Source organism: Denticeps clupeoides, unplaced genomic scaffold (assembly GCF_900700375.1).
Source record: "Denticeps clupeoides unplaced genomic scaffold, fDenClu1.1, whole genome shotgun sequence".
Taxonomy (NCBI): Eukaryota; Metazoa; Chordata; class Actinopteri; order Clupeiformes; family Denticipitidae; genus Denticeps; species Denticeps clupeoides.
In genome coordinates this window covers 52832-76575 of record NW_021630101.1, presented here as the reverse complement: position 1 = coordinate 76575, position 23744 = coordinate 52832, and the positions used below count along the sequence as shown (strand labels likewise).

General features: G+C 50.1%; 4 protein-coding genes across 7 annotated transcripts; 2 read left to right on the top strand and 2 right to left on the bottom strand.

Annotated features, from left to right (window-relative positions):
- The first annotated feature begins 708 nt into the window (after window positions 1–708).
- Window positions 709–6158, top strand: LOC114783561 (phosphatidylinositol 5-phosphate 4-kinase type-2 gamma). 2 transcript variants are annotated; one of them, XM_028969060.1, is made up of 10 exons: window positions 711–1115; window positions 1408–1505; window positions 1846–1942; window positions 2259–2408; window positions 3047–3193; window positions 3824–3862; window positions 3938–4051; window positions 4240–4504; window positions 4842–4945; window positions 5226–6155. In XM_028969060.1, exons 1-10 carry the CDS (start codon window positions 945–947, stop codon window positions 5304–5306), a joined length of 1266 nt encoding a protein of 421 aa, XP_028824893.1. In that variant the 5' UTR covers window positions 711–944; the 3' UTR covers window positions 5307–6155. The 2 variants fall into 2 exon arrangements, with proteins under 2 accessions (XP_028824892.1, XP_028824893.1); XM_028969059.1 differs by having other exon boundaries at window positions 709–1115; window positions 3824–4051; window positions 5226–6158.
- A 291-nt stretch (window positions 6159–6449) lies between these two features.
- LOC114783562 (G-protein coupled receptor 182-like) lies at window positions 6450–8779 on the bottom strand. The gene is made up of 2 exons (XM_028969061.1): window positions 8738–8779; window positions 6450–8432 (listed from the first exon to the last, which is right to left on the bottom strand). The coding sequence occupies exon 2, from the start codon at window positions 8369–8371 to the stop codon at window positions 7283–7285; it is 1089 nt and encodes a 362-aa protein (XP_028824894.1). The 5' UTR covers window positions 8372–8432; window positions 8738–8779; the 3' UTR covers window positions 6450–7282.
- A 28-nt stretch (window positions 8780–8807) lies between these two features.
- Window positions 8808–16552, top strand: LOC114783559 (G-protein coupled receptor 182-like). Of its 3 annotated transcripts, XM_028969053.1 has the most exons (3): window positions 8808–8953; window positions 13805–14070; window positions 15100–16552. In XM_028969053.1, the coding sequence occupies exon 3, from the start codon at window positions 15103–15105 to the stop codon at window positions 16195–16197; it is 1095 nt and encodes a 364-aa protein (XP_028824886.1). In that variant the 5' UTR covers window positions 8808–8953; window positions 13805–14070; window positions 15100–15102; the 3' UTR covers window positions 16198–16552. The 3 variants fall into 3 exon arrangements, with proteins under 3 accessions (XP_028824886.1, XP_028824885.1, XP_028824887.1); XM_028969052.1 differs by lacking the exon at window positions 8808–8953 and having other exon boundaries at window positions 13524–14070; XM_028969054.1 differs by lacking the exon at window positions 8808–8953 and having other exon boundaries at window positions 13524–14079.
- Window positions 16553–17139: 587 nt separating this feature from the next.
- On the bottom strand, window positions 17140–23734 carry LOC114783557 (zinc finger and BTB domain-containing protein 39-like). Its single transcript, XM_028969051.1, has 3 exons — window positions 23519–23734; window positions 19961–21410; window positions 17140–18781 (listed from the first exon to the last, which is right to left on the bottom strand). The coding sequence occupies exons 2-3, from the start codon at window positions 21380–21382 to the stop codon at window positions 17849–17851; spliced, it is 2355 nt and encodes a 784-aa protein (XP_028824884.1). The 5' UTR covers window positions 21383–21410; window positions 23519–23734; the 3' UTR covers window positions 17140–17848.
- Between the last annotated feature and the right edge of the window lie 10 nt (window positions 23735–23744).

The following is a 23744-nucleotide window of genomic DNA, read 5'->3' as shown; positions in this document are numbered from 1 at the left end:
GCACTTACGGGAAGTGGGAACCAGCATCTCATGATGCAGGATCCTCATAATCAGGATGTGAAAGGGTGAGTTGAGAGCAGAATATAATGAAGAATATACATGAGTGTTTAACCCTAATGTGACCACATGCTGTTGCCAGGGGCAACCAAGGGCTCCGGGTCGTCCGGTGATCATGTGAATCATCAGAGGCCAATATGATGCGATAAGGATCGGCTCCAAACAAAGGCGGCCTTTAATAGTGGTCCTGAAACCAGAATCCACCGTTGTGTATTATATGGTTCATATTGGACTATATTGTTACTGGACATGAACGGAATATACAGTATAGAATATATATGACCAGGAGCCCCGGTTGGAGTATTTTTTCTTTAATGTCTTATTCATGGATAATAATGTGGGGGTGGTGGTAGCCTAGTGGGGTAACACACTCGCCTATGAACCCCACTTACTACTAATCCTGAGTGTCTCCAGGGGGGGACTGTCCCTGTAACTACTGACTGTAAGTCCCTCTGGATTAGGACGTCTGGTAAATGCTGTAATAATGTAGATGGATATGATCCCAAACCGTGTGCATTTCTGTACCGTTTCCACACCAGAGGTGTCATTTTGGCTGCGATGTGTCCTTTTTTCGGCCACACCCCTTCCTGACTGCTCCTCGGCTCCGCCCACACGGCGTCACGTGTCGTGGGTTCGGCTTCCTCTTGGCTCGCGGCACCTGTCCGTCCGCGCCACGTGACGCGGACCCAGGTGAGCGGACGCGACGCGACGGGCTGTACGGGTCATGGGCGCGGAAGGTCCCACGTATCCTCGCTGTTGACGGGGGTGAGGTCTCCTGGAGCGCCGCTGGGAATCTCGGGAATTCCCCCCCCCCGCGACCTTTGGCTGGCGGCGGAAACCGGCGGGAAGGAGGGACGTCCCGGGAAGTGCGCGGTCCCCGCGCCGGGATGGCGTCTCTGGGGAACCCCGGCGCCGCCGCCGCCGCCGCGTCCAGCCCGGTGGTCCTGCTCGGCCCCAAGACCAAGACCAAGAAGAAGCACTTCGTGCAGCAGAAGGTCAAGGTGTTCCGGCCGGGCGACACGGTCCTCGGCGTCTTCATGTGGGGAGTCAACCACTCGGTACGACGCCGCTCCTTCCGGAATCCCACACGCGTCCTATAATACGCGCCGCCGACCCACATAAACCGCCCGTTTAGATCCTCCGCGGTTTCCACTCGAGTCCGAGGCCCGAGTGGGGACGATCGGCCGGTTCTGAGTTCCAAAAAAGGCAGCAAAGTTCGTGTAGGTTACTTTAAACCGGAGATTTGGGCTGGAAATATTGTTTAGAAAACCTTGACGAGTGATCGATGCTATTATCGATATAGATTCTGGTGCTTTATGCATGTTTTTTTTTTTTCTTCTTCTTCTCCAGATTAATGATTTAAACCAGGTCCCGGTCCCCGTCATGCTGCTTCCCGACGACTTCAAGGCCAACACGAAGATAAAAGTCAACAATCACCTGTTCAACAAGTAACGCGGCTGCTTCTTACGGGTCCTGGTGTCGGGGCGCAGGGGAGGTCCAGGCCTCTTGGAATGAATGCATCACGGTGCAAGTGTGTGCAGGTCCTTTCCAGTCCTGCGCTGCTTGCCTGTCTTGCTCATATAAATCTCATTTTGGAAATTTAACAAGATTCGACACGAGTCTCTCGTGTCACGTAACAGAAGAATGCCCCAGACTGGCAATTCCCGGATTCCCAAATGCTTCCAAACTGAGAGAAGAAAAAAAAATCTTCAGTGTTTTTGCGGGTTTCCTGCAAATAATCTGTGTCTTGTTTTTTTTTCTTTTTTTCTTTGCATTTCTCATCCACAGGGAAAATCTTCCGGGACACTTCAAGTTTAAAGAATACTGTCCCCAAGTGTTCCGCAACCTCAGAGAACGGTTTGGAATTGAGGATCTGAACTATCAGGTAAATGCTCGGCTCTGATTGGCTGCTGGGTTTGTGCCGAGTAAAGAGTCCTGTCACCAAGCTGGCAACAAACCAATCCCGTAACCATAGCAACAAGCAGAGAAATTTGACCTTTTTGTTTATTTTTTTTAACATTTTTTATCATATTGTGAACGAAAGATCACTTTCTATGATATTTGAAGTTTAATAACAGTACACACACACATACATACATACATACATGTATCACATGTGACAATCACTTCACTAAAAAAATACATACATATATATTAAATGTTCCTTGAAAAAGTTTCTAGTCCGTTCATGTTCTCGTCAGGTCTCGCTGGCCCGTAGCCCGCCAGTGCGGTGGGGCGAGCTGCACCGCGAGGGTCTCCTGCTGACCTCGTACGACCGGACGCTCGTGGTGAAGCAAATCTCCAGTGAGGATGTGGCCGACATGCACAACATCCTGTCTGAGTATCATCAGGTAGACCCGCCCGACGGCACCTTCTCTGCGCTTCCTGCCTTCTAAAAAGCGCCAGATGTGTGTGTCTCACTAATGGAAGATGACTCTGGCCAAACAGAATTCTCACTGAGAATATAATGACTGAATACGATGCAGCTTGAAAGTGACGCTGAGAGAAATCCTCTGTTAGAATTAGCACCAGGCCTGAGATATGAGTTAAGTGCTGAACGTCCTTGACCGTGAGTGGAGCGGCAGGTTGATGACGGTCATTGTCAGATTTTGTGCGTAATGAGGTGCGTAAGGCAGACGGCCCTCATCTTTTTTCCGGAGCAGAGATAGTGTGTGTGTGTGTGTGTGTGTTCATTGTCTGTATTCCATTGTAGCTGAATAAGCAGATTCCTGTCTGGGCTCCTCTGCTGCCAGCACTTTGCTGCATCATATAAATTTACCTTCAACTTATCAGAAGTTCACAGATGTTTATCTGGTTTTATCTGAGTTTGAGTCCCAAAAGAACTAAAAAAAAAAAAAAGAACTGTACATGTACAAATATACATCCTTTACAAGAATATGCATGTGTGAGTGAGGTTACTCTGCCTGATATTTGTGGGGTGAAATGGCCACTGCTGGTTTGAATGCCTCCATTGTTCTGGTTGTTGCAGCACATTGTTAAATGCCACGGCAGCACACTGCTGCCTCAGTTCCTGGGCATGTACCGTGTGACTGTGGAGAACGAAGACACCTACCTGATCGTCATGAGAAACATGTTCAGCCACAGGCTGGTCGTGCACAGGAAGTATGACTTGAAAGTAAGTAATGAGGCTGTACTGTGCTAAATGATTCAAATGATACGATAAAATTACATCCCTTTATTAGTCCCACAAGTGGCAAATGACCACATAAGAGCAGCAAAAAGTAAAATAATCTGTTGGTGTGAAAACGTGGCACTGACCTTGTTTGCCCACAAGAGGGCACAACATGATTTATTGATACCTTATTAAATATCCTCTGTATTTAACCATCACCCTTGGTGAGCAGTGGGCGGCCATGACAGGCGCCGGGGAGCAGTGTGTGGGGACCCGGCAACCTTCTCATTACAGGACCGCTTCCTTAACCGCTAGGCCACCGCCGCCCCACATTTGGGCCACAGTTAGTGGTGCCGTGTAAAGCAGTTTGGCGCTTTAATGGGGGGTTTGTGCGAGATGGACGTCTGAATAATGATTACGTGTTCAGCAGTCTGCAATGTGAATATTATTGATAAATGCTGACATGTTACTCTTAAAAATCAATCAATACAATACATATATAAATTCCTTTTAAATTGATTTAGCCGATGTATGCAGTGTCATCACACCATCTTTCACACTCCTTTGAGGCCTTAGTGGAGGTGATTGCTAAAAATGGCTAAAAATAAGATTAAAGTTTTGATTATTTTTCAGGGCTCGCTTGTGTCTCGAGAAGCAAGTGACAAAGAGAAGGTAAAAGCCCTGCTCAAGCTGTCTACTTGTAAAATGGTTGGCGACTTCGGATTAAAAATCCCTGTTCCCGCTCAGGTGAAAGAGTTGCCGACCTACAAGGACGTGGACTTCAGAAACAACATGCAGAAAGTGTATGTTAGCGAGGAGGACAAAGAAAGGATCATGGAGAAGCTCCGCAGGGATGTAGAGGTGACTGTGCCTTCAGCGTAGGGAATTGGATTCTGTTAAACATATAATATATGGCACTGATGCAAATATTCTAATCTGAATTCAGTGTCGTGTAATGAAGCACCACTAGGTGGCGCTATCTTACCACGAGCATGCTAACAAGTTTACAATTTAAATGAATGAAATTTTTTTTTTCCCCCTTGTTTCAGTTCCTGGAGCGACTTAAGATCATGGATTACAGTCTGCTCCTAGGGATCCACGATGTGTCTCGTGCTGAGAAGTATGAGGACGAGGCCGAGGAGCCCAGCTGCGAGGACGAAGCCGAGCCCGAGAACGGCCTGGCACCCGCCCCGCTAGTGGGCTCTTACGGCACGTCTCCGGAGGGCATCGCCAGCTACATGAACTCCTACAAGCCTCTGGGGCCTGGAGAGTTTGACCCGTATGTGGATGTGTATGCCATCAAGAGTGCACCAGGTGAGTGGAGAAGAATCTGGTGCAGGGACAGTGGTGGCAGTGGTGGCCTAGCGGTTAAGGAAGCGGCCCCGTAATCAGAAGGTTGCCGATTCGAATCCCGATCCACAAAGGTACCACTGAGGTGCCACTGAGCAAAGCACCGGCCCCACACACTGCTCCCCGGGCGCCGGTCATGGCCGCCCACTGCTCACTCAGGGTGATGGGATAAATGCAGAGGACACATTTCACTGTGTGCACCGTGTGCTGTGCTGCTGTGTATCACATGTGACAATCACTTCACTTTAAAGGATGAAGTCCACGGTAACCGCTGACCCACCTGCTTCATCTCCATTTCTAGGAGCTCCACGGAAGGAAGTGTACTTCATGGGCCTTATTGACGTACTGACTCAGTACGACACAAAGAAGAAAGCAGCTCACGCAGCCAAGACCGTTAAACATGGGGTGAGTCCAGGGGTGGTAGTAGCCTAGTGGGGTAACACGCTCGCCTATGAACCAGGAGACCCAGGTTCAAACCCCACTTACTACCATCGTTTCCCTGAGCAGGACACTTAACCCTGAGTGTCTCCAGGGGGGGGACTGTCCCTGTAAGGCGCTCTGGATAAGGGCGTCTGGTAAATGCAGTAAATGTAAATGAGGATGTGTGTGGGATGAGATCAGTTTATAGGTTGTGAATGTTTACACGTGGATGAAATTTTAATGAATGTCTCCGTTCCTCTTTCAGGCGGGTGCCGAAATCTCCACCGTGCACCCAGAACAGTACGCCAAGAGATTTCGCGACTTCATCACAAACATTTTTGCGTAGTGACAAGTTTTTTTGTTTGCGTAAAGACAAGGACGCCGTCTTCAAATGGACTGTCCACACTACTGAACCGTTCCCGCTCATAATACAGAGATGCATAAATGGGGCTCAGTGCTCGGTGGTTTCATGTGGCTGCGAATGCTTTACTCTTCTTTTCCCAGTTTATTTGTGGGGGGGGGGTTGTGTTATTCATTCTAATCATTATATAAAATGTTCCAAGTTAATGACAATCAATATAAAGAAATCGGGGAAATTAGTGCTGAAATTGGTAGAGGCTTACTATAAACCAGATCATCTTCAGAAGGGTGCCTTGTGCTCAACCCTGTTACATTCATATGCTTTTATGTGCTTTGAGGCGAGTACTGTACATTCTAAGAAATTATTATTTTTAACGTTGCTGATTTAGCTTGGAAAAAGCAAGTAACATCGAATTTCATCACCCCGGGATGCTAGTCCGTCAGAATATATATAAAATTTAGAGAGAATGTGATCGTCTTTAAAGTTTTAAGTATAAATTTTGGACCAAATTGTATTTTTATTCTGGTGAAACGTGCCAAAATCTGTTCTGGTTTTGTCAAGCACCGGAACTTTCTGGAAGGTCATTGTGAACATTCATCGCATTTCTTTCTATCTTTTTTTTTTTTTTTTAATATATATTGACTGGGTAGCGACTGTAGCAACTGATTATCACACAAGCACAACCAGGCTGGACGCTTAAAACGAACACGCGTGGTACCAAGGAAGCAACATTTTGGGTTACTGTTCTCTGATTTTGGCTCTACATGTGTTAGTTTCGTCCAGAATATGATAAATGTCGATATTAATGTACCGCAACTGGTGTTTTTTTTTTTTTTTTTTTTTTTGGTTTTATGCATATAAAATATTTGAAACTGTCTGAACTTTTCCTGTCTCAATAACATCCTGATGTATTTTTCTTTTGTTAAATTTGATCTTCCTGGGGAAGAACTGTAGCTTTTAAGTTCACCGTCTTCCCGTTCGATAATATGCAATACTCTTCAGAAGTTTTTAATGTTAAATAAAGCATTCAGAAAGCGTCCGAGATCATATTATCACATTTCATTTCCCCATCACTGCACATTACTAATGACTAGATAATGTCACATGATTTCAATGTTGTGTATTTAAATTCGTATAAAATAAAGCAGACCATGAAAGTGCAGATTGAATGAAAAGGAGAAAGTGAAACAGGTTACTTTTCATGGCTTCTTTTGCACAGTCTGAAGCATTAAACGCACTGAAATGTCCATTTAATCAGCACAAGATTTTGTTACAGCACAACTTAAACAGCATTTAAAAATTCATTTAAAAGTCCTGCAGTTTTTCAGTCCGATTTTCAAACTTCCTGTCCCCTCCGTGAAAGTGATTAGGTTTTGTGGTTAAAAGCGGCTTTAGGAAATGTGTTAATATAATAATACCTGTCACGCCTGTGGGATTTAGCCTGGATCATTTTACCCCCTGCCGTCGTAAAACAGAGAGGAATAGTTGTGTTTTGTCGGATGCTCATGATTTATGCTGAAATGCTTCCTTTCAGCTGCGTACGTCCCAACATGCAAGTTATTACCCCAACGCAGATCCTAATTTTCACAGGACCAATTAAATCGTTTTTAAGCTATTTACAGAGGGAGCTAAATAAAAGGGTATAAGGGTGGCGGTGGCCTAGTGGGGTAAAACACTCGCCTGTGAACCAGAAGACCCAGGTTCAAACCCCACTTACTACCATCGTGTCCCTGAGCAGGACACTCAACCCTGAGTGTCTCCAGGGGGGGATTGTCCCTGTACCTACTCTGGATAAGGACGTCTGGTAAATGTAAAATGCCCGCTTCCATACAATCTTAACAAACAATACAAATTTTTATTATCGTGATATCTAAATGTTAAAAATGCAAATTGCCCCCACCACTCGTAATTCGGCTGCTGGGGGCCGATAGTCCGGACGGGGCCCAGACGGGAGTTTCTTTTTACGAGGCCACGTCAGACTGGCTGGTGCTGGCGTTGCTGAGCTTCCGCTCCTTCCCGCTCCTGTCCCCGCTCCTGTCCCCGCCCGTCCCGGCGGCCGCGGTGGCGTCAGTGCAGGGCTGGGGCAGGTGCTGCCGGACCGTGTTGAGGAGGTTGGTGCGGAAGCTCTTGCTGAGGAAGTTGTACAGGACGGGGTTGGCCAGGCAGTGGAAGAGGGACAAGCACTGCACCACGCTGAAGGAGAAGTACACGAACTCCACCACGTTGCAGGACAGGAGGTAGGGGTCCAGGTCGTCCAGCGTCAGCAGGAAGTTCACCAGGTGGTAGGGAAGCCAGCAGAGCACGAACACGAGCGAGTAGACGTGGACCAGCCACACGTCCCGCCGGCCCTGGACGTCCGGCGCGTTGGCCACCGCGCGGGCGATCAGGACGTTGCAGGTGACGATGACGGCGGCGGGCAGCAGAAACTGGAACACCAGGCAGAGGAAGGAGACGCTGGCGTACCACTCTACGTAATTATCCTCGGGCATCATGTAGCACCCTGGCTTGTCCCACTCCAGGAGGTCCACGTGCACGTTCTCGACCAGGGTCAGCACCAGGGACAGGGTCCAGAGGCCGATGCACACCAGCCAGCGGCGCCGCGTCTCGCGCGGGAAGATGGACGGGGCCGAGGGACGCGCCAGGGACAGGTAGCGCTCCAGCGTCATGCAGGCCAGGAAGAAGGAGCTGCTGTAGAAGTTGACCACGTACACCAGGTGCGTGGCCTTGCAGAGGAAGCGGCCCCAGACCCACACCTTCTCCATGCTGACCTCCAGCATGACGAAGGGCAGGGTGAGGACCACCATCAGGTCCGACAGGCTGATGTTGATGATGCAGAAGAGCACGCCGCTGGCAGCGCGCCGCCGCCGCCAGTTCACCCACAGCACCAGGCTGTTCTCCACCAAGCCCACCATGAAGAGCAGGAGGTAGAGCAGGAACAGGGCGATGCGCCGGTACTCGTAGTCCAGCACGATGGTGCACTCGTACACGAACCACGGCATTCCGCTGTGGTTGAGCGAGTGGTTGTGGAAGAGCTCCTCTTCGCTGCTCATTTTCTCTGGAAACGGAGGGATTGTTCTGAGGTGAACGAGCAGAAGGTCACAGTAAAGCCTCCTGTGACGTGCAGAAGAAAGGCATTAGTGGCATTCTTCAGCCGTGGCTTAACTGGTGGTCGTAGCCCGCCTACCAACCAGAAGAGCACAAAATCCCAGGTTCAAACCCCACTTACTACCACCGTGTCCCTGAGCAGGACACTTAGCCCTGAGTGTCTCCAGGGGGGACGACTGTCCCTGCCACTACTGACTGTACGGTGCTCTGCTGAATGCCGTGAATGTTGGTAAAAGTTTCCTCAGACTAATTCATCAGGATTACAGATGAACGTGTGGATTTTTGATGGCAGAGAGAGACGAAAGTCCTACCAGATCGGGCACCCGCAGCAGTGGACCGGGGTCTCCGCCGGCGTCAGGTGACTCTGTGGGACACGACGCTGAAGCTGGCTGCAGGCATAAGTCCCTCCCCACCCCTCCATCCGGTTACCCAGCTGTCCCCGCTCTGAAGGGACATCCTCACAGCAGGAAGAGGGGCGAGTGGGCACCGTGGCCCTCACGTCCCCTCACTACGCACCAGTAATGCAGGTAAGCTGGCGCAGGTCTTCGTCCCCGGCACCAGGTTACAGTCACGCTGTAATCTTATTGCTGCGGGTTACCCAGCATGCACGGGTCAGAACAAACATCGTTTTTTAATCTCTGGAAAAACACGCGTCCCTCTCGGCAGGAGACAATGGCAGGAAGCGTGTGTAGTAGTGAGGAAGTCTGCTGTCCACTTTCACTCAACTTTAACCCCGACCCCGACCCCGCTCTCCGCACTGTGTCAGTTTCAGCACGTGCATTTTATGACTTCCTGAAAGAAAATGAACTAATTGCGCCATCAAAAGTGCCACTGGAAAGTCCACCATACTGCTGCTGACCATCACACTGTCCCCCCTCACTGGGGACGTCATGTTCCAGCACATGGTCTGTCAGCAGATTCGTCGCACGTCTTTTTTCTCTCTCTCACCTCATCCTGCGTGTTTCCCGGAGTTGAGAGACTGTCGAAGCGCCCGGAAGGAATCGGTCAGCAAAAACTCGGCTTCTGGGAAAGACCGAGCTCCCCGTGTTCGGACTGGTCTGAGGTTGGGGTGAGATTTGAATAACCTCAACCCACCGCACTTCATCACAAGTGCTCAGCAACTTTCATCCATCACTTTTAATGCTGCCTCTCATAAATCAGCTTCCTCTCCTAGACCTGCTGTCCCGCACTCATATTCAGTGCTTTGTAACAAAATCTACTGCAACATCGTACTGATGTGGGCCAGTGGTGGCCTGGCGGGTGATGGAGCAGGGTGCTAGTAGCCTAGTGGGGTAACACACTCGCCCATGAACCAGAAGACCCGGGTTCAAACCCCACTTACTACCATCGTGTCCCTGAGCAAGACACTTAACCCTGAGTGTCTCCATGGGGTGACTGTCCCTGTAACTACTGATTGTAAGTCGCTCTGGATAAGGACGTCTGGTAAATGCCGTAAATGTAAATGTAAATGGGAGTAGACCCGTAATCGGAAGGTTGCTGGTTGAACAATGTCAATGACTTTACTTTCACTTCAATTTCCATCTGAAATGTACAGGACATATTAGTAACAAAAGGAACAAAACCACACACATATATACAGATGAACAAAAAAACAAGCATACAAATGAGATATGCTCATACAGTACAGACCAAAAGCCTGGACACCTTCTCATTCAACGTGTTTCCTTTATTTTCATGACCATTTACGTTGGTAGATTCTCACTGAAGGCATCAAAACTATGAATGAACACATGTGGAGTTCTGTACTTAACAAAAAGTGGAGACCTGACCTCCACAGTCACCGGACCTGAACCCAGTCCAGATGGTTTGGGGTGAGCTGGACCAACAAGTGCTAAACACCTCTGGGAACTCCTTCAAGACTGTTGGAGAAGCATTTCAGGTGACGACCTCTTGAAGCTCATCGAGAGAATGCCAAGAGTGTGTAAAGCAGTAATCAGAGCAAAGAAACTAGAATATAAAACATGTTTTCACTTTTTTTTGTTAAGTACAGAACTCCACATGTGTTCATTCATAGTTTTGATGCCTTCAGTGAGAATCTACCAGCGTAAATGGTAATGAAGATAAAGAAAATATGTTGAATGAGAAGCTGTCCAGACTTTTGTCCTGTACTGTATATATGTGTATATATTAAACCTATAGATTTACAGTCATGGCCAAACGTTTTGAGAATGACACAAATTTTCACAAAATAGTTTTTGTACAAAGTTTGCTGCTGCAGTGTTTTTAGATCTTTTTGTCAGTTGTTTCTGTTGTGTATTTAATTATAATTACAACCACTTTATAAGTTTCAAAGGCTTTTATTGACATTTACATCAAGTTTATGCAAAGTGTCAATGGCATGCTGTCAATCAACTTCTGGGCCAATACCTTACTGATGGCAGGATTGACAACAAATTCTTGGATTAAAGGTCCGTGGAGTTTCCTGGCCCAAAAATCTCCCAAAATTTCAATGCTTTGTTCCCTGAGCCATTTGGTTAACATTTTGGCCTTATGGCACGGCGCTCCATCATGCTGGAAAAGGCATCGTTCTTCACCAAACTGTTGCTGTCGGAGGATGTTTTGGTGCCATTCTTTATTCTTTATTGGAGTAAATGACGTTACCCCACTCCTCACCAGTCCAATCGCTGTACTTCCTGCAGAATATCAGTCCGTCCTTGATGTTTTTCTTGGAGAGAAGTGGCTTCTTTGCTGCCCTTCTTGACACCAGGCCGTCCTCCAGAAGTGTTCACTGTGGGTGCAGATGCCCTCACGCCTGCCTGCTGCCATTCCTGAACAAGCTCTGCACTGGTGGCACCCCGATCCTGCAGCTGCATCATCTTTAGGAGATGGTCCTGGAACTTTTTGGACTTACCTAGCGGGTAAGGAAACGGACCCATTATCAGAAGGTCGCCTGTTGAAATTCAAAGTATTCGAGTAGCCTTTCATGGCTGCCCACTGCTCACTAAGGGTGATGGTAAAAAGCAGAGGACACATTTTGTTGTGTCACCGTGTGCTGTGCTGTGTTGCACAATCACTTCACTTTCACTGGTTGATTTAGGTGCAATCTTAGGTGAAGCCCTCTTTCTGCAACGCAATGATGACTGCAAAAAAACAATTGTCTTGTCCCCAAAAATGTCCATGATTCGGTTTCAGCAGTTCACTGTCATTAATTTATTCAATCAGCCTGAATTTAAAAAGGAGCTCATATTAATTATATTTACATCTACAGCGTTTACCAGACACTCCTTTTGTGGCAGGGCTGAAATTCAGTGGAAAGGTTTTTGGGGGGATTAAGTCCATTTTCATGGCAAAGAGGGACTTTGCAATTCATCTGATCGCTCTTCATAACATTCTGGAGTTATATGCAACAGGCCAGAATAAAAAACGGAAGTGGCAAAACAGTATTTGTGTCATTATCAACATTCATGACCATGACTGTAAAGATAATAAATCCATGGAAAGGAGCTGTTTTTCAGTTTGTGATGTCACAGCAGATGCTTTCAGAAACCTACCTTCTACGTGTTTGTAGCACTATGTCCCGATGTAAATGAAGCAACACGTAAATTCATGGAAACGAAGCAGCTTTGAAAGAGGAAATATTTTTTTGATGGCAGTGGTGGCCTAGCGGTAAAAGGAATCAGCCCCGTAATCAGAAGGTTGCCGTTTGGAATCCAGATCCGCCAAGGTGCCACTGAGGTCCCTTGATGAAGGTCCCGTCCCCACACACTGCTCCCCAGGCGCCTGTCATGGTGCCCACTGCTCACCAAGGGTGATGGTTAAATACAGAGGACACATTTCACCGTGTGCTGTGCTGCACATCACGTCACTTTCATTACCGTGGGTGGTAGTAGCCTAAAAAAAAAAAAAAAGGGCAGTGGTGGCCTAGCGGTTAAAGAAGCGGCCCCGTAATCAGAAGGTTGCTGGTTCGAATCCCGATCTGCCAAGGTGCCACTGAGGTACCACTGAGCAAAGCACCGTCCCCACACACTGCTCCCCGGGCGCCTGTCATGGTGCCCACTGCTCACTCAGGGTGATGGGTTAAATGCAGAGGACAAGTTTCACTGTGTGCACCGTGTGCTGTGCTCCTGTGTATCACGTGTGACAATCACTTCACTTTCAAGAGTTATAGTGGGTAACACACTCGCCTATGAACCAGAAGACCCAGGTTCAAATCCCACTTACTACCATTGTGTCTCTGAGCAAGACACTTAACCCTGAGTGTCTCCAGGGGGGGACTGTCCCTGTAACTACTGATTATAAGTCGCTCTGGATAATGCTGTAAATGTAGAATATATCAACCCCGTCAGACAACGAATGACTAGATGAAGTATTGAAGGACAGCAGGTGACAGCAAGTAAAAAGGCCAGCAGCAGTACGGCCGTCGTGACAACGTGGTTGACGTGATGAAGTGCTGTGAGTTGAGGTTATTCAAATTTCACCTCAACCTCAGACCAGTCCGAACGCGGGGAGGGGCAGGATTCGTTTGGTTTGTACCAGAAGCCGAGATTTTGCTGACCGATTCCTTCCTGTCGCTCCAACAAAAAAAAAAGGGGGTGACATTTCTTAACTAAGGGTAACATGCAGGACGAGGCAAGATAAAGAGAGAGAGGAACAATACAACACACACAGACCAACAAGGAAGAAATATGCTGACCGCCACGCGGCTGGAACACGGCGTCCAAAATAATGGAGAGCTCCTGGAATCATGCAGCGAGGAGGTCACAGGTTTCCCACCAGATTAAACTGACCAGCGATGGACAGAAGCTTGCTGACGTTCTTCTAGTCATTGCATTAGCTTCTTTTCACGAAACCCTTTAATTTTCAGCTCATGTAGCAGAATTTCGTGTTCAGATTTCATGAAACATGAACATTCCTACTCGAAATGCTAATAGCCCTGCACACATATTTCCATATTTTATTGCGAGATAGCAATGCAACATCATTTCTGTAATTTTGAACTCAACCTACAGAGAAATAACGATTTCAGGGCGTTTCAAGCCCTTAAAAACGATATTGCATTTTGCTAAAAGTGTCATCTATAATTAAATGATAACTGAGCAATATTGTTTTGAAATAAAAAGCGTGAAAAGCATTTTTCGATAGCGATGCTACGAGGAGAGCCGGGTTCGGGTTAAGGGTGAGTGAAAGTGCTTCCTATCTCACCCCCTTGGTACCTGCTCTTCACGGCTCACTAATACGTGCAGTTTCCTGCCATTGTCCTCGGTTGGGACAAATGTTTTTGTAACATATGAACCCCATTCCAGCTATATGTTGATCCAAGAATGAAAAAAAATGATAATAATCATAATAATAATTCAAGGTCCATAACTTTGAGGGATTCATAACCGATCGTGATGATGTTCAACTTTAACTGCAAGGAGCAAGTGTTGGGACGGTCCATGCTTCTGTGCTTCGGTGTGGATCAGACACTCGGCATCGTTCCTCTCTGTTCACTCCCCCTTCTCTGCTGTGAGGATGTCCTGTCAGATTAGAGACAGTCGGGTAACCGGATGGAGGGGTGGGGAGGGTCTTTCGCCTGCAGCCGGCTACAGCGCCGAGTCCCACAGAGCCACCTGACGCCGGCGGAGCCTCCAGCAGACGCCTCCAGGACCCTGATCAACCGCACGTCCTCCCGTCACACCAGGTCAGGAGGGTAGGATTCATTTTCAGTGGATCACGATTTCTTGTAAAATACTACTATCGTGTCCCTGAGCAGGACACTTAACTCTGAGGGGGGGACTGTCCCTGTAACTGCTTACAGCAAGTCGCTCTGGATAAGGATGTCTGGTAAACGCCGTAGATCCAGTGACCTTCATATCCAGTGCAAATTTCCCACTTGTGGGACTAATAAAGGTTTATCTTATCTTAGGTTGCTAGTGGCCTAGCGGGTAACACACTCGCCTGTGAACCAGGAGACCCAGGTTCAAACCCCACTTACTACCATCGTGTCCCTGAGCAGGACACTTAACCCTGAGTGTCTCCAGGGGGGGACTGTCCCTGTAAGTCGCTCTGGATAAGTGTGTCTGGTAAACGCTGTAGATGTAGATATAAGTTATATGAGCTCCTTTTTAAAATCAGGCTGATTGAATAAATTAATGAAACCGAATCATGGACAATTTTGGGGATCAGACAATTGCTGTTTTTTTTAATTATGAATTTATGTTTGTATACTACAGTTTTTACAAAATATCTTTAGAAATATATTTGTTTTCGATGAAAAATTCCTTGAAGATTACTACATTTACATTTACTGCATTTGGCAGATGCCCTTATCCAGAGCGACTCGCAACGTGCGCCCATGTCGCCATCGATGAAGTGATCAATGCTATCTAATTAACAAATAGTAATTGACAATGAAATAACTATTGAACCCTGATTTGTATGATTTATTTGCTTGTTTACAGCTGATTTTTATTGAATGAAAGTGTCAGACATGCCGCAGTGAACACAGCCTCATTCCAACAGAACTCAGGAATGACTGTTGCTGATATCGGGCCACTCTACATTTGATCAGGATTTGATTAGTGGAGTTCTATGGAGTTTTTATCAGTTCCTTTTTTGTTCTTTTTAGAAAAGTGTGGATGTTTCTAAATGATCCTAAGTTCCAGGTACGATACATCTAATACCGGAGAGCTTGATCATTCGACCAATTCTCCTTTCCTACTTTATCCAGACGATGAGCGTTGAAGTGGAGCTTCACCACGACCTCAACAATGAATCAGCCAACCACAGCGGAATGCCGTGGTTTACGTACGAGTGCAACCTCCACCTGGACTACGAGTACCGGCGCATGGCCCTGTTCCTGCTCTACCTCCTGCTCTTCATGGCCGGACTGCTGGAGAACACCCTGGTGCTGTGGGTGAACTGGCGGCGGCGGCGCGCTGCCAGCGGCGTGCTCTTCTGCATCATCAACATCAGCCTGTCGGACCTGATGGTGGTCCTCACCCTGCCCTTCTCCATGCTGGAGTTTGCGATGGATGACGTGTGGATCTGGGGCCGCTTCCTCTGCAAGTTCACGTACCTGGTGTACATGGTCAACTTCTACAGCAGCTCCTTCTTCCTGGCCTTCATGACGCTGGAGCGCTACCTGTCCCTGGCGCGTCCCTCGGCCCCGTCCATCTTCCCGCGCGAGACGCGCCAGCGCTGGCTAGTCTGTGCCGGTCTCTGGACCCTGTCCCTGGTGCTGTCCCTCTTTGAAAACGTGCATGTGAATTTAGTGGAGTGGGAGGAACCCGGATGCTTCATGTGGCCAGAAGATAACCACAACGAGTGGTATGCTACCGCCACCTGTCTTGGGCTCATCTTCCAGTTCCTGGGACCTGCTGCCATCATCATCACATGCAACGTCCTGATCTCACGAGCAGTGGCCACTGTGCCAGATGTGCGGGACCGGCGGGACGTGTGGCTGGTCCACGTCTACTCGCTGGTGTTCGTGCTGTGCTGGCTTCCCTACCACATGGTCATGTTCCTGCTGATGCTGGAAGACCTGAACCCGTACCTGTACACCTGCAACACCATGGAGGTCTTATTCTTCTCCTTCAGCGTGGTGGAAAGCGTGACACTCTTCCACTGCCTGGCCAACCCGGTCCTCTACAACTTCCTCAGCAAGAGCTTCCACTCCAACCTCATCAACACCGTGATGCAGTACCTGCCACAGGCCAGCGGCAACGTGAACGTGAACGGAGCAGATAACGGGGCGGCCAGCAAACCGGGGAGAACGGAGCGAAAGGTCAGCGGCGGCAGCACCAGTCAGTCGGATGTGGACTCCTAGGTTCACATCATACCAGACTGAAGGGAGGATTTATCACACTGGCGTGTAAATAGCAGGAAGGAAGGAAATTCCATCCCGTGCTTAGCCATAACTATGTATTCCCACAGGGACAGCAGGTTGCATAAAGGAAACTTCTGGAAACTCAGCAGTTATCCGTGCTGTTTATGCTATAAGAATGTATTTAAGATGGCATCTGATGTGATGAATGTTTAGTGATTTTTGCTGGAACCTCTTCCCAGTAGTTCATTTGGTCTCTGTAAACCCCTGAGATACGTGAGGTTTGCATTTCCAGACCAACGTTCTCCAAGGATCTGGACTAAAATACTACGGCACATCACAATAAACGGCAATAGGGGCAAATAATTGTTTTTTTTTTTTTTTTTGATGTATAATAAAAAATGTAACCCTTCAGCCCCAACCAGACTGTATTTTGAATCCTTCTTTCACTCTCAAACTAAAGCAGAGTACAATACTAGTCATTCATATTCGAAAATGCTGATCCCAACAACCACAGTGTATACGAACAGAGTTTATTCTCACCAGGGCGGACGAAACCGTGTATGGCTAAAAGGCAGAATTTCTCCAGAACAAGAGAATTTGTAATACAGCTGTATAAATACAATAAATAAGACGCAACACGATTAGACAAATCCACCCCTGTTGAGGGGGGCGGGTCAGTACAATCTTCTACAAATGTCTGTAAAAAAAATCCTGGGAACGCTGACGTGAGCACGGCACAGATGTGTGTTTAAAGCTTTCCGTTGTGCATTCGACACAACCATATTCCAATGCGGCACTTGTCCCGTCCACTACTTTACACTGGTAGGCAGTGTGGAAACCACGGTGATCCTCAACACGCGTTCTACTTGGTCCATTCATGGCTTAATACCGGACATACAATTCAATTTACTATTCCCACAGCGAAAACCAGGGGACACTTGATAAATAAAGACGTTTATTCTGCCGCACCATGACTATTCAGCATCAAAATGATTAGGAGCTCATTTGCAGGGGTGGAGTCCTCAGGCGGTCGGATCCGGAATTTGTCCCCTTATGACGTCATAAGGGGAAAGGTTACCTGGTTTTGCGGCCCTGCCCCTAAAACATTCCCTCCACCGACCGTCATGGCCTCCAAACAAGACCGAATATAAAATAAAAAAAAAAAAAACGTCATGTCAGGGGACCGTTAAAGGAGGAGGAGCTAAACTAATGGCTTTCGAAAAACATATTCAAAAGCAACATAGTTAAAAAATGTCACCTTTTTTTGTAATTTTGTTTAGTAGTTTTAATACATATAGTTCTATATTTGACTGACCGACATGTTTTTCATACGATGATGATGATAACTAAAAAAAAAAAAGATATTTTAAAAATATAAATACGAGGAATTTAACAGACACTGTAGTCGCCTCCACCGTGTACATTTTACCGAGCAGATGAAGGCCAAATCATCATCGACGTCCCTCAAGAAACGAACCAGGTTTAAAACAAACAGGACCATAAAAATGTGAGTTCTTACCGACTCTCCATATCACGCTAACAGCACGCCACGGAACAGTATTCGCAGGGGCAATATTCTACATCTAATCTATACCTAAACGGCTGTGGTCCCCACGAGAAGAAAACCGAGGCACGAGAGGGAGGCGGAGCCTCAGGTGGCGTCCATGTTGGGCAGGGGCTCTTTGGAATGGTCGTTGTACATGAAGGTCTGCTCGATGTTGAAGTCCGGGGGCAGGTGGTCCTTGTGGAGCTCCATGTGCGAGGAGACCAGCTTCAGCGTGGAGAAGTAGAGGCCGCAGACGGTGCAGCGGTACATGAGCGCGCCGGCGTGCGTCTTCAGGTGGCAGATCATGGTGGAGCGGCCGCGGAAGTAGCGCAGGCACACCTTGCACTGGTAGGGCTTCTCGCCCGTGTGGATGCGCAGGTGGTAGGTGAACTCGCCGGAGTGGGCGAAGCGCTTGCCGCAGTAGCGGCAGCGGTACCACTTCTGCTTGGCGCCGCCGGCGCCCAGAGCTGGGCCCATGCCTGCTGGGAAGCCGCCGTTGGGGACAAGTCCCCCTTGGAAGCAGGACACCGGCCCCTGCAGCCCGAAGCCCACGCCGAGACCCAGGCCGCCGAGCTTGCTCAGGCCGCCCGCGGCGCCGGCCTCCAGAGGGGACGAGGACGAGCACGAGGACGAGTACTCCAGGGCCTGGTCCAGTTTGCGCTTCCTGCTCCCCTGCCAGCCCGGAGCCGCGCCCTGGGCCTCGCCTCCGGTGTGAGCGCTCAGGTGGTTCTGGAAGGCGGAGGCGGAGCTAAACGTCTGCGGGCACAGGAAGCAGCAAAACTCCTCCTCCAGGCCGTTCGTTCCTTCTTCGCCCGTCCTGCCCGGGACGGCGGCCGCCTCGGCGTGCAGCGCCATGTGCCGCTCCAGCAGAGGGCGCTCCAGGAAGCCACAGGCGCACTGCGGGCAGGAGAAGGCCGCCAGGGAGAGGTGGGTCAAGGCGTGCCAGAGCAGGGCACAGAGCGAAGGCTGAGGCAGCTGGCACACGCCGCAGCGCAGCGACTGGGCGCACACGTGGGTCAGGAGATGCTCTCGAACGGCCTGAGAAGAAGAACCAGACGTACAGCAGCCGTTAAAATCGCTAAAATCAACGCAGAAAAATTAATTATATACATATAACATGACGAGTGCGCGGGTGGTAGTAGCCTAGCGGGTACCAGAAGACCCAGGTTCAAACCCCACTTACTACCATCGTGTCCCTGAGCAGGACACTCAACCCTGAGTGTCTCCAGGGGGGGATAAGGGCGTCTGGTAAATGCTGTAAATGAAATGTAAATGAGCGCCGGGCGTGGCGGCCTGATCGGAGTACAGAGCTGCTCCGCATAGGGGTTCGAAACGAACGGCGTGTTTTTACTGCGCCGCGTTCGATTAACGGTTTAACGCCACACGCTGCTTAACTTTAGTCAGGATTTCAGCAGATGTTCACGGCCAGAAAGACGTCGCACGCCTGGTTCAGACGTATTTGAAAAAGCGACGGGACGCGTCAATAACCGAGGCAACAAAATCGAATGAAATCATGAGACCAGCGAAGGTTCACACCTCTACTCAGTCATGGGAACCGATTTATCCCCAATAAGATAGGGGGGCAGCGGTGGCCTAGCGTGTGTATAAAAAAAAAAAAAAAAAAGTGAAGTGATTGTCACGTGATACACAGCAGCACAGCACACGGTGCACACAGTGAAATTTGTCCTCTGCATTTAACCATCACCCTGATTGAGCAGTGGGCGGCCATGACAGGCGCCCGGGGAGCAGTGTGTGGGGACGGTGCTTTGCTCAGTGGCACCTCAGTGGTACCTTGACAGATCGGGATTTGAACCGGCAACCTTCTGGTTACGGGGCCGCTTCCTTAACCGCTAGGCCACCACTGCCCCAGGGCGCCTGTAAGGAAGCGGCCCCGTAATCAGAAGGTTGCCGGTTCGAGTCCCGACCCGCCAAGGTGCCGCTGAGCAAAGCACCGTCCCCACACACTGCTCCCCGGGCGCCTGTCATGGCTGCCCACTGCTCACTCAGGGTGATGGTTAAATGCAGAGGACAAATTTCACTGTGTGCACCGTGTGCTGTGCTGCTGTGTATCACAATGATGATCACTTCACTTTCATCGCAACAAAATCGAATGAACTCATGAGACCAGGAAGGTTCACACCTTCGACAGGGAGACGGGCGTTTTAGCGGCTGAAACGGCTGGTATTTCTGTTGGGTTGCCGGCGTGGCGCCGCTCACCTTGAAGTCCTTGCCGATGCTCTCACCGCAGACGGCGCACAGCAGTTCTCCTGCGGGCCCCCGGGCGGGGCCGGCGAGCTGGTGGGGCGGGGGGATGTTGTAGCGGGAGGCGGCCTGGCGCCGGTGGCGCACCAGCCTGCTCTGGCTGCAGAACTGCGTTTGGCACATGTCGCAGGAGAACAGCAGGATGCCCACGTGCGAGAGGGCGTGTGTGGCGCGGGCGCCGCGCTCGGGGAACGCCGCGCCGCACACCCGGCAGGTGCCGGCGTCCGTCAGGTGCGTCTCGGCGTGGGCCTGGATGACGCCGGCATCGGCGGGCAGCGTCTGGCCGCACACTTTGCACGCCGCGCCCGCGTCGCTGCCGTTCCCCACGCACACCAGGTCCTCGTCGTCCTCGTCCTCGATGTAGTGCTCGTCCTCGTCGCTCAGCTCTATGACCTCCTCGGCCAGCCTCCTCCACTGCTCCCCTCCCTCCGGGGGCTCCGCCCCCCGGAGACGGCCCTCCTCCTCCTCCTCCTCTTCGTCCTCGAACACGCCCCCCTCCACCGGGCCCATCTGCAGTCCGTCCAGAGGGTCGGCGCAGGACGAGGACGGGGCGCAGGCCTCGCCGCCCAGCTGCGGGGCCGAGGAGTCCGGGAAGGAGCTGGCGTCCGCGAGGCAGGAGGGCGACGCCCCGCTGACCTCCGCCTCCTCTCTGGCCACGCCCGCCTCCTCCTGCTCCGTCTTCAGCTGCAGGGCGAGGCCTGGACACGCCTCCAGCGCGGCTTGGGGACGGCGGCCGTCCGAGGACGGGCTGCATTGCTGCTGCTTGTTGGCGGCCGCCAGGGAACGCGCATCTTCAGCTTTGGGCGACAGCGAGACCGAGACGGAGGCTACCTGTCCTCGACACTGCCGGGACGTCCTGCCCTGGGAGACCGGCGAGGGCGCGGCCGGGGTGGGAGTGGCCGAGGGCGCGGCGGAGGACGAAAGCGAGGAGCACGAGGCGGCGGAGGACGAGCAGACCGAGGCCACCGCGGTGGCGGCCGCAGCGGCGTCGGGGTCCAGGTCTCCGTCGGAGCTCTGCAGGTCGGGGAACGTGGCGTGGCACGCCCGCACCAGCTCCCGCACCCCCAGCCTCTCCGCCAGCTCGTACAGCACCCCCACGTCGATCAGGTCCGCGAAGATCTCGCCCGTGTAGATGAAGGTGAGCACCTTCTCGAAGTTGGCCGGCGAGACGAAGTCCAGGGACAGTTTGCCGCCGGGCCCTCGGGACAGCATGCTGCGGAAGTGGGCGGCGGCGCAGGCGAGGACGGCGCGGTGCGCCGGGAAGGAGCGGCCGCCCACCTGGACCACCACGTCGCACAGCAGCCGGGACAGGCGGCAGCGGTTGAGCTCGGAGAGGAGGTGCGCCGCATGGCTGGGAGCCTGCAGCCGAATCCGCATCCCTGGAGATCAGTCTGAGAGGCGGATCCTGTTCAAGCAGAGCGCAAAAATATACAAATATGGACATTTCCCGCACTGCAACTTATAATTAACAACCACGCAAACCATGGGGGGTAGCGGCCTAGCGGGTAACACACTCGGTTCAAACCCCACTTACTACCATCGTGTCCCTGAGCAGGACACTTAACCCTGAGTGTCTCCAGGGGGGGACTGTCCCTGTAACTACTGACTGTGAACCAGAAGACCCAGGTTCAAATCCCACTTACTACCATCGTGTCCCTGAGCAGGACACTTAACCCTGAGTGTCTCCAGGGGGGGGACTGTCCCTGTAACTACTGACTGTGAACCAGAAGACCCAGGTTCAAATCCCACTTACTACCATCGTGTCCCTGAGCAGGACACTTAACCCTGAGTGTCTCCAGGGGGGGACTGTCCCTGTAACTACTGACTGTGAACCAGAAGACCCAGGTTCAAATCCCACTTACTACCATCGTGTCCCTGAGCAGGACACTTAACCCTGAGTGTCTCCAGGGGGGGACTGTCCCTGTAACTACTGATTGTAAGTCGCTATGGATAAGGGCGTCTGGTAAACGACGTAAATGTAAATGCAAAAGTATCATAACTTAACATCTTAACGTCTTAAAAATATGCCTGCTTACCTTCGAACGACAATAAACAAATAGCGACTGAATAAATTAATAAAGTGGAAGTTCCAGCTATATACATGTTATATACTCCGGAACCTGGTGCCACGTGTAGCATTTGAACGATTACACAAAGTTACGTACTGACATAAAAGTGCACGTGTGCGACACCGACAGACTGGGCTACGTAAGGTGCAAACAGAGGCCGTGCACCAGTAACATTTAACAAAAAAACCTAGACAACAATGAGACAGACAGCGCTAAACTAGTGAAATGAATAATAGGCGTGCAAGGAAAAATAGTGCAAATGTTGCTGTGCAAAATGGAGCGGTGCGTTAGTAGATAATATTACTCATTTACAGCATTTACCAGACGCCCTTACCCAGAGCGACTTACAATCAGTAGTTACAGGGACAGTCCCCCAGGAACAATTTAGGGTTAAGTGTCCTGCTCAGGGACACGATGGTAGTAAGTGGGATTTGAACCTGGGTCTTCTGGTTCATAGGCGAGTGTGTTACCCACTAGGCTACTACCACCCTACTCAGTATGACAAAGGAAGTGTGTGTGTGTGTCAGACCAGAGTGGAAAGTTCCTGAGTGTTCAGGTGTCTGATGGCCCATGGAAAGAAGCTATTGCAATATCTCAAGTACTAGTCGGTTTTTCCCCAAAAGCCATTAACTCAACACACGCACCGAATACACAGTCGAACCCCCGACTAACTTCTTTGGGTCCTCCAGCGGTGCAACGTTAACGTTTATTTAGCGCCGAAATACTGTGCAATGCCTGCATATTGTACAATATCATTATTCTCACTGCCCTGCATGTTCATCATTACTGTGCAATAACGTGCAATCCCAACACACACACTGTATATAAAACTCAGCCATTTATTCTCAACACATGCATGTTCGTTTTGTAATTTCTGACACTTTATCGTATTGTTCTTGTATTCGTTTCTACATACATGTCTGCACTGATGGAGATGGTTTTAATCTCATTGTCCATACTTATAGGTATTATATTCTATTCTATTATTGCTTGAATGAAGCTTTGTTTTCAAAGAAAGAACAAGAGCACCGGCTAGCTCGGTTAGCAGTGGGCTTTATTCAACGCGAGCTTGTTAAATACTCCGGAATGGCTGTTGAAAACCTCTCTCCGCGGCCGTGGTACGGTTGTGTTGGCCGGCCTCCGGACGCATGACTCCGGGTTGTGAGGTTTTTTTTTTTATCAAAAGTTTGCGGCGTTAGCCGCGGCTAGCTTAGCACTCGGCTACAAAAGCCAAGCAACAAACAAAAAAAGAGGGATAATCGTCGAGGTTTCGGCAAGTTCGGTCACACGAGCATTTATCGCAGGCAAACTCAAAATTGGCTGTTTATTACAAAAAATAGCAGAGCAAAAAAAGAAGAAGAAAAAAAGCAGTTGAGCAGACGGCTAGCTGGATAGCATGTAGCATTAGCCGATTAGCATTAGCCGCGGCGACGCCGATATTTACCCATAGAAGAGCTCTCGTCCGCCGCCGCGTTTTCTCCCGTCCTCGCTCCGCGAACTCGCGGGAGAGCCGGAGGAAGCCGCTCTCCGCCGGCCAGCGTGGGGACGCGAAGCTCCGTCTCCTCGCCCGGCCGGGGTGGGGTGTCTGCGGGTCGCGCCCGGGCTGCAGGTGCCGCAGGTGGGTCAGGCGCACCCCACCTTTTCATCCACAGGCACTTCACAAAATAACA